This window comes from Oreochromis niloticus, linkage group LG19 (assembly GCF_001858045.2).
Source record: "Oreochromis niloticus isolate F11D_XX linkage group LG19, O_niloticus_UMD_NMBU, whole genome shotgun sequence".
NCBI lineage: Eukaryota > Metazoa > Chordata > Actinopteri > Cichliformes > Cichlidae > Oreochromis > Oreochromis niloticus.
In genome coordinates this window covers 14,260,092-14,276,001 of record NC_031983.2, presented here as the reverse complement: position 1 = coordinate 14,276,001, position 15,910 = coordinate 14,260,092, and the positions used below count along the sequence as shown (strand labels likewise).

At 42.3% G+C, this 15,910-nt stretch overlaps 2 protein-coding genes across 5 annotated transcripts; both read right to left on the bottom strand.

Annotated features, from left to right (window-relative positions):
- Nucleotides 1-76: 76 nt before the first annotated feature.
- Nucleotides 77-4,276, bottom strand: cldn23l (claudin 23-like). Of its 3 annotated transcripts, XM_013276394.3 has the most exons (4): nt 3,911-4,276; nt 1,967-2,019; nt 1,683-1,746; nt 77-1,592 (listed from the first exon to the last, which is right to left on the bottom strand). In XM_013276394.3, exon 4 carries the CDS (start codon nt 1,569-1,571, stop codon nt 828-830), a length of 744 nt encoding a protein of 247 aa, XP_013131848.1. In that variant the 5' UTR covers nt 1,572-1,592; nt 1,683-1,746; nt 1,967-2,019; nt 3,911-4,276; the 3' UTR covers nt 77-827. The 3 variants fall into 3 exon arrangements, with proteins under 3 accessions (XP_013131848.1, XP_025756762.1, XP_013131846.1); XM_025900977.1 differs by having other exon boundaries at nt 77-1,746; nt 1,967-3,736; nt 3,911-4,275; XM_013276392.3 differs by having other exon boundaries at nt 77-1,746; nt 3,911-4,275.
- A 1,681-nt stretch (nt 4,277-5,957) lies between these two features.
- Nucleotides 5,958-15,504, bottom strand: grhl3 (grainyhead-like transcription factor 3). Of its 2 annotated transcripts, none has more exons than XM_019348955.2 (15): nt 15,348-15,504; nt 13,633-13,801; nt 13,455-13,513; nt 12,343-12,607; nt 11,989-12,228; nt 11,190-11,301; nt 10,971-11,065; nt 10,302-10,460; nt 10,131-10,206; nt 9,917-10,038; nt 9,028-9,053; nt 8,812-8,897; nt 8,620-8,705; nt 8,345-8,409; nt 5,958-6,968 (listed from the first exon to the last, which is right to left on the bottom strand). In XM_019348955.2, the coding sequence occupies exons 1-15, from the start codon at nt 15,362-15,364 to the stop codon at nt 6,851-6,853; spliced, it is 1,695 nt and encodes a 564-aa protein (XP_019204500.1). In that variant the 5' UTR covers nt 15,365-15,504; the 3' UTR covers nt 5,958-6,850. The 2 variants fall into 2 exon arrangements, with proteins under 2 accessions (XP_019204500.1, XP_013131843.1); XM_013276389.3 differs by having other exon boundaries at nt 10,137-10,206.
- Nucleotides 15,505-15,910: the final 406 nt, after the last annotated feature.

Here is a 15,910-nt window from a genome sequence, read left to right as displayed (position 1 = left end):
TTTCATGATTTCTTTTTTCTTCATTGCAGCATAACCTACCTAATCTGAAAAGTAATAAATAAATCAATGCAGCAGATTGTGATAAATAGTTTTTTATTCAGTGCAACAAATATGAGCACGAAATGACAATACAAACAAGTCATTTGCAAGGAATAGAAAATACCCTTTAGTATATCCTCCTGTTACGCCTTCTTTAATCTTCGTGCTGCTCATCTTATTCCAGAAATATAATGTTTACCCAGTGAAAGCTCCTCCTGTGCTCAAGAGCAAAAAATTCATCAACAAAACAGGATATCACATATAAATGTAAAGCTTTTTTTTTTTAACAACCAACTTAACACAGATGAAACTGAGTGTGATGATCTTAAGAATTTAAGCCATTTTTTTTCAGGCTTCTCCTGACATCATCTATGATTCACAGTTCTGTTCAGACAATTTTTTTCTTAACAGTACAAATGCATGGCTACAATGTAAAGGCAACACAAAGCAATACTTCAATCGTGTTTCACCACATGTTGCATTTAAAGGCAGCGTGATGTTGAATCTTTTTCTAACGTGACATTCATCCATTTGTTTTTATTTACACCCCCAGATCATGTTTGTTCCTGTGTTGAAGGAGAGCTACATCCATTATGTTTAAACCTGCATGGCAGTTCATTACTAAGCAGCAATGTCTGGTAGTCCACAGTCATTTATGAATTTATGACTTTTCATTACATAAGCTACACACTGAAAAGATAAAAGGGGTTTTAGAAAGTGCCCTTAATGCTAATTTTTCTCTTTTCTGTCCACGCTTTCTTACAAATTTTAAAATGTTGGACAAGCTTCTAACAACTAACTTCATATACATCCATGTCAGGCTTGTTGGTCATTTCTGGACATGAGTGGCAGGGAGAGACAGATAGCTCATGCCTACATGGGCAGGTTGGGCATCGTGGTCGTTTGAAACTGAAAAGCAAAGCGGTGCCTCCCAAAACCTGTAGACACGAACCCAGCCACCCAAAATAAAGCGAGCCAGCTGGATGCAAGTTGAGGTGTGGGTACCGTGGGTTATGAATCCTTTGACTTGGATCCATCCCGAGTCTTTTAAGGTTGTGGGTGTAAACCCCTAACGCAGTCAGGCTCAGCAGCCCTGCTGTCACCACCAGAAGTCCTCCTGAGGCTGCTACACCTCTCAGAGGGAGATCTGCCCAGCAGCGGACCCCGATACAAGCCAGGACAATGCCAGTGCCGCACAGGAACAAGGAGGTTAGCACCAAACCCTGTGCCAGACGAACCCTGGGGTCTCTCTGATACGGACCAGCCACAGGCCAGCACTGCCTCAAGTCAGAGCGCTCCACCTGCAGGCAGCTCTCCCATAGTCCATCAGAGCGCAACAAGATCAGTGCCTCCACTGAACCGGACCTGGTCCCATGACTTTTTGTTCCTGACCGGAGCAGACTTCCCGGTCCTGCCATTCCCAAATGTGCCTGTCCCTCTCTCCACTGGGGGGTGATGGCAGCAGTGAAGACTAGGACCAAACCCAACGGGGCAAAAACGATGCCCATCACCATGGAGGCTGGAGTGTGCATCTTTTGTTCTCACAGCTCCAGCTTGTCAGGAAAAATTAATATAGCTAAAATTAAAAATAGTACAGTACCAGTGTTCAGTATGCTACGAATATCTTACAAAAGACAACTAACAGTGGGTGTTTCTCCAGACAGAGACATCGCCTGCTGGTCAAATCTTGGCATGGTTTACTCTGCTCTAAAAGAAGAAGAAGAAGAAGAAGAACAGTTAAATAAAATCCTGTGTTTAAAAAAAAAATCCATTTGTGTCACAAACATCTCCAACACTTTCTCACAAGAAACACAGAGAGCTTTAGAGAGCTATAACTAAGACTGTGGCAAATGCAAAGACAGTCACTCCAACGATCACAGCATTAAAGATTTAACACAATAAAATAAGAAAAAAGCTCGCCCAGTACCTCTTAAACGAAAGTCTCCTGTGTTTAATATGCAGGCTCTTCATTCTGACTGCCTGAGTGAAAGAGAAGGTCAATGTGATGATGAGAGACAGAGAAAAGCAGAGGCAGAGCTGAAGTGGAGTAAACACAAGTGCACGAGCAGACGGAGAAAGCAGAAGGAGGTTTGGCTTCACTGCTCCTGCGCTGGACAGGGAAAAACACACACACACACACACACAAAAACCCAGAGCAGTCGATGGCTGCCTCTGTTGCTAGGATACAATAACCTGGCCAGGCTCAACGTGGCAGGATGCGTGTGCGGTTGTGTTTATCACAAGACTTCTCTCTGCGCAAGATGTGATGATCTCATGTGTACAAATGGTACAAATGTTGGCACACTTGAGTTTAGTGTGTGTGTGCACGCGCATGTGTGTGCGTGTGTGGGTGATGAGTATGCCACTATTTTTTTTTTTTTAATGTATGAGGATTGATGGCCAGCTGTGACCTTGGAAGAATTCAGTCGGGTTAGTAATCACGTCAGGCCACTGTTCGAATGCAGAGTGAGTCTCAGCCAGGACAGGAAAGAAAGAATGTCCCAGGTGAAAAGGACAGAGTGAGGACGTAAGTGAATCATGCAGACAAGCAAGCCGGACATCTCTGTTAAACAAACAAGGTCTGCAAAGATGTTATGATGACAACGCTGTAAGACGTAGCTCACTGTGTTTTTGCAAAGGGGGACGACAAGAAATGTCGAGGCTGTTTCTTATAATAATAATAAGGTGTATGAAAGGGAGAGGCTTCCCATATGAAAAATAAATATACTTTTCTCATGCAGTCAAGTAACATTATGTTAATAATGATGCAGGTTCTGTTCTCATTTCTTCTCCACATGGGTTCATGCCTCATATGAACACAGAAAATCATTTTACCAAGCGAAATGTGTTTACACATTTTTAACAAAGAAAAGTCTTTTTTATCTAAGGCACATGATGATAAAGTGTCACAAAACATGTAAGCTGGTGGTGAGCTGTACACATAAGAATGGAAACATTTCAAAAAGCAAAAAAAAAGTGCAACTATAATTTAACATGTTACATATTACACAGATTCTTATCCATCATGATTTTTTAATCTTTTCTTTATTCATTACACATGATTTTCAGTAAGAATAGAATATTTTGATCCTGCATCTGAAGGTTAGGAAAACAGAAGAATGTCTATTTTTAAGCTTAACTTATAACTTACAGGAAGATACTGATCCAACAGCAATCACATTTGTAAATCTGACCTATAATTGATGGCGAGATATTACTTCCAGCAATGTCGCTCGGGAGCTGATGACATTTAGCGTGACTGAGCCAGTCTCATTCCTCTTTAATTTAATTGGAGATTACACTTTGCAAAGAAGCAGCAGCGGGCAGGAAAGGACAGAACGTACTAGAAAAAGATTGATTTAAATGTGCAGAGACAAGTGTAGAATTTAGAGTAGAAATTTTGCATGAGAATACATATCTGGATGCTGATGCGGGACATGAGATAGGATTGTAGCTTCATGAACACAAATGTCACCTGCTTGACTTCAGTGACATGATATTAAAAAACACAGAAGATGATAGAGACAAGAATCAAAGCTCTGAGCCACCTGTGAGGGCTTTCACATGCACCATAAAGTCTCACTTAGGCATGAATTATGTTCTATACACACTTGTTACTCTTGCTGCTGTCGCATTGCCAAGTCCATTGATTACTGCCACTATAATGACTGTAAATGCAGTGCAGCTCCCTGAGGTGCTTGATTAGGTTTGATGCAGAAAAAAAGAAAGATATAAAGAGGCCAGTCATGAGCCAAAAAATTCTAAGCATGCAGTACATTTTAATTGCATTTTCCCTCATAAAACCATATTTGGAGCAAATACAAACACATGCACGCACACAGACACAGCCCATGAAGTAACAGTCACTTACCATTCAGGAGGGGTTGTTTGTATCTCACTGCAGATCGCTGGCTGCCTCCCTGCTGTCGTCTGAATGGCTAACATGTTTCTCTCAGTGGGAGCAGATGGTGCAACGACTTCTTTATTGTTCTTTCTCCCTCTTTCTTCTCATCTGCCCTTGCTTTAAAAATTTCTCCACTTGCCTCTGCATCCTAATTTCCTCTGTCTTCATGTCTGTGTCCTTGTGTCTGCCCCCTCCTCTTTTTCCCCCTTAGCTGCTTCCTCAGCTGTCTGCTTCTCTTCTCCGCTATCCCACTTTCTCTCTGGATGTGTTTCTCTCTTTGACTTGCTGATGTCTGTGTTATATCTAGGACACAGTCCCTCCCTGCTTTTCCCTGTCGCTGTTGCCAAGTAGGGAAAGTGGGGAGCTTTCTGAGTAATACCAACACTTCAATCTGCCTGTTTTCGACCACATAGAGCTGTTAGACAATCAAAATCTGACTGCTTATTGTTTGCCTTTTTATGAAACCTTGTTTTGTTTTGAAAACACAGACATAGGCACAAAAGCTTGCACATGCACACAGAGCATTTTTATCCTTTTTCTTTCACGCCACGTTTTGATTGGCTGGTTCATGAAGTAAACACTGCAGGACAGACACTGCAAAAGGGAAGAGAAGGCAGTCATAGTGGTTAAAGGGCAGCTTAACCTGTAGGTGTCTTTGGCTGGATACACTTTAAACATGGAAAGGTGTGAGAGACTAAAAAGTCACAGTTTGTGGAGATGCATTTGAGAAATACTGTATAATGGAAACTACTACAAACCTACAAATGTCTTATAACTGGGTGATGCAATTTAAAGGTGATTCTTAGAGGTTTAATGTCAAAAAGACAGCTGCAGCCCTAATAAAGCCTCAGGACAAAGATGTTTGGTTTAGAAGTTTAAACGATGGGGAATGTTTAATATTTGTATGTCACATGCCAGATCTATAACCCTTTCAGCTTGTGTGACAAAAGTACATCTTATGATTGTGGATTGACCGAAGCACCTACACTAGCATTGCTTTCTGTATGACTTTCACTTTCAAGGTCCTGCCACTGCATTTCGATTGGGTTGAGGTCTGGACTTGGTTCCTTTCCTTTTCCGACATTCTGTTGTAGATTTTCTGCTGTTCCTGGGATCACTGCCATGTTGTATGACCCAATTTTAGCTTTTAGCTGTTGGACCGATGGCCTCATACTTGACTCCTGTATAGACTGTCTCAGCTGATGGCTGCAAAACCTTTGCCAAACAAATCTTCATCCCTTCACCACTGTGCTCAACTATTGGACAGTTCTTATGAGGTGCTTCCTGGGCTTCCTGCGTCTGTGTATTATGCTTTAACATCTCCATTCTTAAGGACTTTGATCCAGACATCTTGTTGTTCATATGCAACATTACAAACCTATGTATTTTTTAGCATTGCATTGCCTGACTTTTGGGTGAATTTGCAAGGACATCCATCCCTGAGAACATTGTGACAATGTGTTAACACACACCTGAATCTTCTGGACCAGCAAACCACCAAAACATCTGCTTTTATTTAGGTTCTCACACTTGCTGATGATCAATTGAAAGAAAGCAGCACCTAGCTGCTACTTAACCTCTAAATTCCTATGGAGGCAATTAGAGAGAATTTTGTACAGGACTGCATAGAGTCTTGTTTTTCAATACCTTTCACTCTTATTGACATCTCTCACAATGTCTCATGCAACTATACTATTTGCTGCACATTTGGTCTGTTGGAGTCTGAATACCACACACACACACACACACACACACACACACACCTATTTAACATTTAGGCTTTCAGAATATGAGAGGACCAATCTCAGGCACAGATCAGTTTCATGCTTTTGTTTGATGTGTAGAGAGAGCAATCAGCTCTTACTGAATTTTCCAGTATGCACTTCATCTCCTAGGCTAATTGTAATTATTCACACCTCCTCTACACAAGTGGTATCTTTTGTTTTTCCCACTGCTAATTCATCTCTTTTTTTATTTCAGTCAGAGCTGTAAAAACAGAAACAGACCCCAAACCTCTTATGTATTTTCTTTATTTCCATACAAAAGGGCCAATGCATGACCAACATAACCAGATTGTAAAATTATGAAATAACGCAGGGATACATGCACACTTTGAAATGATGCATAATGTATAAAGAAACAAACAAGTTTTTACACATGCATATACATGCACACAGTGAAAATCCTCTGGCTGGGTTTAGGGTGTGTTTGAAGTGTTTCCAGAAAAAAAAACTCTGTGGTTTCACCATATAGTCAGGAAATGTCCACAATTTAGAGGCTAAATGATGACCAATACTAACTCATGTGTGGTTTTAAGGGTGGAAATGTCTGACTTTAGGTTCTGAATGCAACCCAGTGTTGGGTGATCTTGGTTGTGAAACTAGCAGGAACCTAGAGGAGGATACTTTTGGCAGTAAAAAAAATAGTGACAGCAGACTGAGAGTAAGAAAAAAACGCACCATTGGGTTTTTATAGAAGAAATGATGAGTACATCGCAAGCAGCAAGAATAGTAACCTATAAAAATGCTAAAAAATGCTGTGCACAAATCATGCACGGAGCTCTTTCAATAAAAATGAAATACATAGCAGTTTATGGAAACTGATATTCTATATGTACACAGATAGCTCATACAACACTGTCTTATTAAAACCTATTTACATTAAATACATAAAGGGCTGCTGAGCATTGTTGCTCTGACGTTAACACAATCACAAGAACGGGGGAGAAGAATGATATGTACAACATTTTAGGCAGAAGTAAGAAAACTGGGCTTTCACTTCAGTTTTCTTCTGGCTTTTTGGCAGTCCACATCCTACATTCTGTCTGCTCAGGCAGTGCTTCAAGAAATTGATCAAACTGGCATCTTTATTTCTTCATCCTTCAGCAGAGTGGGTGGCTGACTCTTCTCATACTTCAACAAGAGTAACCTGGAACTGACCGTTACCCAACTCGGAAACGTCGATGAGGAATGCCGACTGGTTGGTGTAGTGCTGGATGATGTTGTCATCCATGTTGACAAAGATCCTGTTGGGGAGACAAAGAAAAAGACAGGGTTACTCCAGGGACTGTGGAGAAACAAGGTGCAAAACCATTAACCTATTTAGAGAAAATCATATTCATCTCTAAAACTGCGGTGTTCAAACAGCCTAATAATGTGTTCAATGTGCTCAACCTTTCACCCTGGTGTGACACAAACAGGTTGCCAGGGTTAAAGACAACATGTCTTTTGTTTGGAGGAAGATCTCAAGTGAAAGACATAGAGGCGGTATATCTCCTGCATCAGTAGGAGTTAAAAATCAGGTCACCCTGTTCCTCCGCCTCCTCCTCCTCTGCAGCACTAACACTAGCCTTTAAGGCTGTAATGACTGAGCTAACCACCGGCCCATGCATTCTGCCTGCAGGGACAGGATTGATTGAAGACAAGAGCAATAGACAGGGAGGGAACTGCAGGGAGAATGTAACCCAACCTGTTAGTTTAGCTGCTCCCCCTGCAGTGATTGCTTCCAGCAAGCAGCAAGAAAATTACCCAAAGGTGTTTCAGCTACTGACAGTAAGTCTCAAGAAGAAAAAGCACAGACTATCAACAGTTTGTCAGCCACGTAGAAATTCTGCTAATTATACTTCTGCAGCTAGTTGTAAACCCTTCCTATCTAAAATGACGAGCACCCGTATTCATCGTGGAAAAAGCACAGCTATCTGTATGACCTTTCACCATTGAGCTGAAAGATGCATGACAATTCTAAACCTGACAGACAGCCCTCAGCTAGTGAGTGGAATCATCCAAAGCCTTTATCATATCAGGAATTTCGTCTTTCAATGCCGCTTTCTGATGTTCCAAAGAGATAATGTTATGAAAACATAAATAAGTACAGCCATTGCCAGTGACTCACCAGCAGGACTTAAAAAATCTTTTTATCTTCTTTCAGTCATATAGTTTTCCTTTAGAAGCAATTAAAACATTCCAGGGCCGAGCCAACTAACCTACCCGCCCGGTTTGTCAACAAGCGCTTCCTTAAGGGAAGATAAGATTAAAACAACAAAATAAGCTCAAAATCTATGCAAATCATGGCGACAGGTGCACTTGTTGAGGCTAACTAGTCTATCCATCTGTCTGCAACACAGGAGCCTATCTGAGATATCACAGGGTTAGAGGTAGGGTATCAGCAACCTCGGAAAAGTTGGACGGCTAAGACAACCATTCACTTTCACAGCTATGGCTAATTCCTCAAAACATGTTTGGATTGCAAAAGAAAGCCGGAGTACCCACACAAGCTCAGAAAGAACCCAATCGATCGGTGGATTTGTACCCAGGATCTTCTTAGTGCCACCAATAATCTCAGCTGTTTTTGGTAATTTGTAAAATCACAGTGCAATAGTCATAACAGGAACAGGACACTCACCCTCTCTTGCATTTTTTGTAGATTTTCCCGATGGTTTCTTTTTGCAGGCCGTACTTTTCTGAAATCTGAGGAAAGTAAAGGAACGAGAAGACTGTTAGCATGATCTGATGAAAGAAATATGATATTTACTTTCGGCAAAAGATACGGTACAAATGTTCCAATGAGTACAGAAGTAAACAGGTGAAGGTGCTTTTGATCCCCACCTCAGGAAACTCAAGTCAGAGGATTCAGGAATGTGTTTTTGTGTGTCTTTAAAGCAATCATGTGATACTTACAGCTTCTCGCAAGCCTGACAGCGTTGGCGAGTTGAGCATGAGGGCATCAAATACCTCTTCAGAGTTTGTCCTCACGTACAGAAGAACTAATATAAACCAGGAAAAAACATTTTTTTAGCACCAAAGAGGACACTTTTTTTCAATTTCGATTTAATTTAGATTTTTCTATGAGACTTGCATGTTTCTATCTACCTCTCTGTGCGTCTTCTTTGCGAGCTTGTTTGTTGGTTGGGGAGCTCGTCTGGTCTCTGTCTGGATACAGCCTCTTATGAGAACTCCTGGAAGCACAAACATTTGCATTAGACAAAAGCAGACACTTGGCTTCTGTTTGAAAATGCTGACTGTGATGGCCAAATGTTACCATAGCCTCACTTTTTTTTGTGCGTGTGTGTGCGTATCTATGCTTACCTTTCCGAATCATCCATGGGAGTGGCCTATAGAGACAGGGAAACAGAGAGGAGACCAGAGATCTGATTAGACGCTTCTCTACTGATAAAGGCATTGCCTAATGTCCCCCCTTCCCAGAGCTGTCTGTGCGTAACATTTTAAAAGAAAAGGAATGTTATCATCATTTTAGTGCTGCATTTCCCATAACCTCTAACGGAGCAACGGAAGTGTGGACACTGATGGAGAGACACTGATAGCACCATCCTGCGCTTAATCATGCTGTTAAATCAAAGATATTTTCTGCTTTAGCTATTCAATACAAAACTGTGATGCATCATATTGTTAAGCAACTTTGCAACTCCCTGTTCTTTATTTTTCTTTTGTGTTAGCCACTGTAAATCAGGACTAGCTGTGTAATGGACCTAACAGCAATGACATCTAACCCATGAACCCTCTTATTATTGATCCAAACATATTGCATGCTCTTCTAGTATTCCTGGCGTGGGAAAAATGGCCTGTCTGAACAGCACTCTCACCACACTACTAATGCAAGTGTATCTGACTGAAAGAAACAGAGGATATGAGGGTGGCTTGCCGCATAAAAGGTGTGAGTGCTGTCTCACCAGGTGCGTGCATGCATGTGTTTCTGTGTAAGCGCTCATAGCTTAATCTTGGTGTCAGCAGCTGTAGCGGCTTGTACTTGTGTCTGGTTTCGACTCCAATTAGCTCATCGGATCTCAGGCCTGTGTTTCACCTCACTTTCTCTGCCTCACTATCCCCCCACCCTCCCACTTTTCCCACCGCATACTTTCCCACAGTTTTTTTTCTCCCCTGCCTTGCTCGTGCCTGCCCTATTGCCTGCAAGGATATGGACGGGTGGGGGTAGCACTGTTGTTAAATGGGGACCTACCATGCGCTGTAAGCTGGACAGGTGTGTGTCTGGAATGAAGAGAACTGGCTGGATCACGTGGTCATCCAGGGTCTGGAAGAAGGTGCACTCGTTGCCTATTGAGCTACTTACTAAAGATTTAGCTGCAAACAAAGGAGGATAATGAGGGATGTTAGGTTGGACTTTCACAGATAACATATTAAAAAAAGGTTGTGCTGCTATTTCCAGTACTAACTTTTACCATCATTAGTGTTCTTTCCTCGCCTCTTGGATCTCTTCCTCTCCTCGTCTCTCATCTTCCTCTCTGCACCCTGACGACACACAGTCACACAATTAGATAAGTCACTCTGACTCAATTAATGCTTGTTTGCTCGTATAAGAAGATGAATGGAATAAAGCGAGTTACCTTATCACAGAAAATCTTGACCTGGAGAGCAGCTCTGTGTATCAGGTGGCTGTTTCCTGAGCTTAAGTCGTAAGTGTCGATCTGAAGGTTCAGGGGCAGGCCTTTCACTCCTTTCTGAGAGGAGAAGTCTGTGCTCAGGGAGTTGATCCCAATGTACACCTGGAGGACAAGAAAAATGATTATCATATGTATGCATCACTATGGTGTCGGGCAGCTTTTACTGAGGTTTTTCATTTGTTGCTCATGTGTCCCAGTAGGATCATAATGACATGTTTCATCGATGGATTTCTTTTTTTCTATCCTTTACATATTCTCCCTGTCATCATATATACTAGAGACAGTTCCCTGCCTTCCTGCTCCGTGGCGTTTGCAGTAGGTTCGGGTGCCCCACCCCAGCGCCTTTGGGCCACAGAGAAGCTCGCATAAGCTGTCGTGTCTTTAGCTGGTTGTTGTGACAAGAGCCTTAGGGCCAAACACATTTCTTGGATTCCTCCACTCCCACCGCAGCCACTCCTTTTCTCCTTCACCTACCTGTTCTACCTTTCCACTGTTTTCCTCTAAAACTTCCACCTGTTCTTTTACTTTCATAGAACTGGCCTTACAGTCAGAGGCGTCTGTGCATTCTTGTGTGATAGTGATGTGGGTGCATCTTTGTGTCGGTCTGTTTACCTTGGCTTCCTCGCTGGGGTTCCACACAAAAGAGAGAGCATTGAAGGCCACTTCTTCAACATTGCTAATGCCGCTGAACACTTCCTTGTAGTCCGCTGTTAAAAAACAAAGAGAAACGATAAAGATCGCGATATGAAAGACACAACAGAAAGCGGAGTATTTTTTTTGTAACTTTTGTAGGTGTTGTGCACGGTGACTTTCCATGTGCAAAGAACATACCGATGTCAATGACCCTCTGCTTGGCAGTTGGCTGGCGTCCGTGCCAGTGATTCCAGAAGCGCAGCTGCATTTCTGGGTTCTTGTCATTCTCAAAAACAGCCATCACCACCGTCTGAAGTGGAGAAACAAAGGTGACAAAAAGAGCAGGAAAATTAGATTTATTTGTCTAGCTGGTACGTATTTCTTTACACCTGCACGCATGTCTAAGAATTCTCCTTCATCGCACGTCATCCATCACTCCAAATCCTTCCTTTCTCCCAAATTGTCACCAGTTATTTGTGTTGAGCTAGCATGTGTTTGTGTATATTCTTATCCTCTGATTCGTTTGACAAAGAAAACGGCTGTAAACCGCACCACACCTTCCTCTCTCCTTGTCCACTCCTTTTTTGCTTTCTGTTCTGCTTGTGTCACATCAGACAAATGTAGCTGAGGCGAGCTGTACTGCACTCTGGCCTCATTGCCTTGAGGTAGGAATAAATTATAAAGGGCAGGATGCTGTCATTTTAAATGCACCAACCTGGTGTGCAGGGTGTCAGCGGGGTATTAGTCATTAAAGGAACTGTCTCCAAGGGAGGGACAGATATTTGGGAAGGGTTGTCTTGCTGGCACGCAAAGAATTCAGGTATTATTTGGCTTGATGGAAAAAACAAAATGCCCGAAGGGAAGGATGTAACAATAGTCATCTTTTTTTTTTTTTTTTCTTCACGTAAGACAAACACAGAAAACAAAACAAATCTTGGAGAATAACTTAGAACAAAAGCAGTCCTTGCTTTCCAGATGATGTGTCACAATGACTCACCTTGACTTTGGTGGCAGTGAGGCAGGCGCTGCTGTCCACCCCATGGAGAGTGATGGGGTAGAATTGTCCCTTGTTCAGATACACCATGGGGAGCTCGCTGGGCTTGTGAGAAGAAGCTGCAGGAGCCCCGAGAGAAAACTGGAACTCACTCCTGGATCTCTCAGATGGGGAACTGGTGTAGGAGTGGGAGTAGACTGGGCTGCAATGGTTTTCAGGGAAGGCATCGCTGTAGGGAAGATTCTGATCCCCACACAGAGATATATGGATTAGTGAGGGGAAAGAAGAAGCGGCACAGAGCTTTTAAAACTATATGAGAGACGGGGCTTTAACTTTAAATTATGGTACTAAGTTTACCTCAGTGCTGGGGTCAGGGAAAGCAGTGTTCTCTGGCCACTTTTGCAGCAATTCAAAAAAGTTGCTGAGCTCCTGTTTGTCATAAGTATTTTCCACAACACTGGTCAGCGGGGTGTATGTTTCTGAGGTGGCAGAAACGGAAATGGGTGGGGTCTGCTTAGATCCCAAAACGTTGCTGGGCAGGATGGGAAGGTTGTCAGAGAGAATCTTCATGGCGATAGAGGACGTGTCCAGTGGAGAAATCTCATTGGTCTGGGGCAGACTCCTAGCAGGATGGGGAAGTGGGGGGGCAAAAAGATTAGCTATAACAGAAAATCCACCTTGTTGATGTCATAGTGACTCAGGTAACAACACATCAAGGAAACAAACATAGTTGAAGTGACTGGCTATTGTGTGCCCTTAACCATTACAGAAGCTTAAAGGTTGCCAGAGTAAACGTACAACGGTCAGTAAAAGCACCTCTTGTGTCTCAACACACACATGGCTACTGCAAACTTGTAGAAAGACCAGGTTTGACTCTGGGTGGGAACTGTTTGTCTCTTAATCCAGTTTTTTTTTCTCCTCTTCTCTGTGTTTGAGTTTCTCGGTTAAAAATGTTTGAGGGAACAACACAGAGCCCCAACAATGGACTTTCTCACAAACCTAACAAGGAGTAGGAATATAAAGACCAGAATGAGAAAAAACAACTACCTGTCCTCCTGTTGTGAAACTCTTTAAGAAAGGCAGAGAGGATGATCTAGGAAGGGTAGATGAATGGAAGAGCTCGAGAGGAAGACAACAATCCCTCTGACTGTGTTTGACTAGAGGATTACCCACTCATCAGTTTACGGCCTCCTAAAGCCCTGCCTTTCTCTTTCTGTATTATTACTCTAATAACTACAATTCAGTGACAACTGATTGAGTCTCTGAGTCATGCTACCTGTCACAGAAATGACTGCAAATTGTAAAAAAAAATGGACTGAAATAACTATTTAAAGCTGTGCGGTGAAGAGTGACATGACTATGACTATGAATGACTATAGATACACAGAAACAATGTCAGAGGCATGACTGGTTTGTGAAGCGTGTGTGAAAGCGTGTGTGTGGGAGCAGCTGCAGAAACTCTGTCTTACCTCTCTGTTACTTTGCACACATTGCCTGTGCGGCTGCAGGCAGCGTTCACCTTTGGGCTCTGGAAAAATAGGAAAAAGGGGGAAATGCGATCAGTGTCAGGAAATTTAAATGAATCTTTAGGTTTACTCAAGATGAACTACTTAGGTTTAACATAACTAGTGCTTATACATTATTTACCTTGCACTGTTCATAAAACATCGAGAGGGCTGTTAGCTCTTCAGGCAATCTGGATTTTGAGGGGTTCGGCTCAGTTATGGAGTTATCCAGACAAGACCAGGGGTCCATGACGTAGTTTGAGTAATTGTTATAGCTGAAGTTCTCGCTCTGAAAGACCAGTCCCAGAGTCCTACAACAGGCCAGGAAGAGTTTAGATTAGCAGGATGACTTGCAAATTAAAATATACACCGAAACAACTTTAAATATCAAACTATAACTATTTAGTTTTAAAGTCCTAATTAATAGCAGACCCACTATGTTTCCGATTGCTTAGCCATCAGGATTTCACATTTACCAGGGCCCCGGAGCACTGCACATACTTGTCCTGTAGCCTGTAGGGTTTCGATTGCAAAACCACAGTGCTGAGTAACATCTCTGAGACGTAGCGGTGTCAAAAAGGCTTAAAAAGCCAGGGGCCACCCATAAACATGCACACACACACACACATAGTTTTTTGGTTTCCAGTGTTGTGAAAGAAAAAGAAACTACACTTGTGAATCCTATATAAACTCTTATATTTGCTCAGATCTTAAAAGAGATGACAAGATTTTCTTGCTCAGTAAACAGAAACCCACAGCTGTCACAGAGGTGAGCTCTGGTTTTTCATTTCACTTGGAAAAACACACACACACACACACACACACACACACAAATACACACACACACATAGAGCCTGGGGTTCTGGGGATTGTATTTGTTTGTAGAGACTCACATCGACACTGAATTGTTAACATCAGAACTGCTAGGATAAGCCCCCTTTGGAGTTTGTCTTAAGCAGCTAATGAACAAATAGCTGCAGTGTAACCTAGATAAACAGTTAATCAAATGTGACGACACGAGGCAAAGACCACAGGTGTGAACAGCCGCAACAGAACTTAGGGAGAAATCCCACAACTTCGCACACGCATTAATGGACGAATGCTGATTAATGCAATTCAGCCCAGTATCTGTAAAGCTAAAAATACATTACATACATACGAGCACGGAAAACTGCATACCTCAAAATCTTTGGTTGCCAGATTAGAGCCTCAGTTTATACTAATGTCCTTTTAAATTTTAGCCACAAATCCTTAAGCAAAGCTGGTACACCTGTTCAGAGGTGCACCTGCCTCACACTCAGCAGCAGCCTCCCAAAACAACAAACACAAGTTATTCTCTGCGTATTTCCCCCAAAACAAGCCGACAGCGCTGGTTTTTACTTCGGTCCATAGGAGGGGGGGGGTCTCGTCTCTTGGGTTTCACCATTATGTAATTCAATGCAACGCATGCTGTCATTACCCCTTGTCTCCAACACCTCAAGAAGAGGTTCTTATTTTCTGCTCTCCTTTTGTGCTCCGTGGCCCCCTAGGTTAGCGACAACGCAAGTAAAAGCAGACCCACTACGACAAAAAACGCCAACTTTGTGTGTGTCTATCACAGCTTGTGTGTATGATACATTTATCCATATCATTTTCTCCTGTAAAATGCTCCCTTTCACATGGGGTACCATTGACAAAGAAGAACGGGGGATTCCAGGCTGGAATCTTAAATGACCCATTCACTGTGTTACACCAAGTCCAAACTAAAAATGTTTTTGTCTTGTGGAAAGAGAAAGAAAATACCTAATGGAAAAAAAACCCTTGCAGTTACAATAGCTAAAAAAAACCCACCTAAAACAAAACACTTGAAGAACTTACTCAGTCTCTTTGGTCATGTCTTCAGTCCAAGTCAGCTTGAATAGGCTCCTTTAATCTCCACTCTTCAGTTTTCGTAGGGGCTTCTGTTCTTCTTCAGTCTATCAGGGAAGAGCTGTGAAACACAGATGAGTCAAGTGTTGTGATTCTCTCTGAAGAGGGCCCAGATTTATTTCATGCCCGGACAAAGTTTCCTCTCCCCTCTGATTGGCTGAGAGGTGTGGAACAGGTGTGTGATAGGACAGGTGTAGAGGGGAAGGTGTAGATCTCTTCCCTAGTTGGAAAGAAACCATGAGTGTGAGTGTGTAAGCCTGGAGTTCACTTTGCATGACAATCCAGGGCAGGAGAGCTTTGAATCTCATTAACATTTTGGATTAAAAAAACAAAAAAGGGGAGAGTGGTGATCCCAGAGGTGTGAAATGTTTGGTAATGACTCTGAGAAAGGCAGCAGAGGTCAGGGACTCAGCTTTAAGATGTTAATAGTTTTTCAGTATCATTGCTCACTCTCACCCCTTCATTATTATTCCACTGAAAGGTTTTGGTTTCTTTACTTTTTAAAAGTTAGA

Excerpts from the sequence above, each read along its gene's own strand:
- grhl3 (XM_019348955.2), bottom strand. Across the intron at positions 11,066-11,189 it reads GCAGAGGGTCATTGACATCG|CGGACTACAAGGAAGTGTTC; the intron begins GTATGTTCTTTG and ends GTTTTTTAACAG. Across the intron at positions 10,207-10,301 it reads TCAAGATTTTCTGTGATAAG|GGTGCAGAGAGGAAGATGAG; the intron begins GTAACTCGCTTT and ends GTGTGTCGTCAG.
- cldn23l (XM_013276394.3), bottom strand. The coding sequence starts at position 1,571 with ATGCACACTCCAGCCTCCATGGTGATGGGCATCGTTTTTGCCCCGTTG.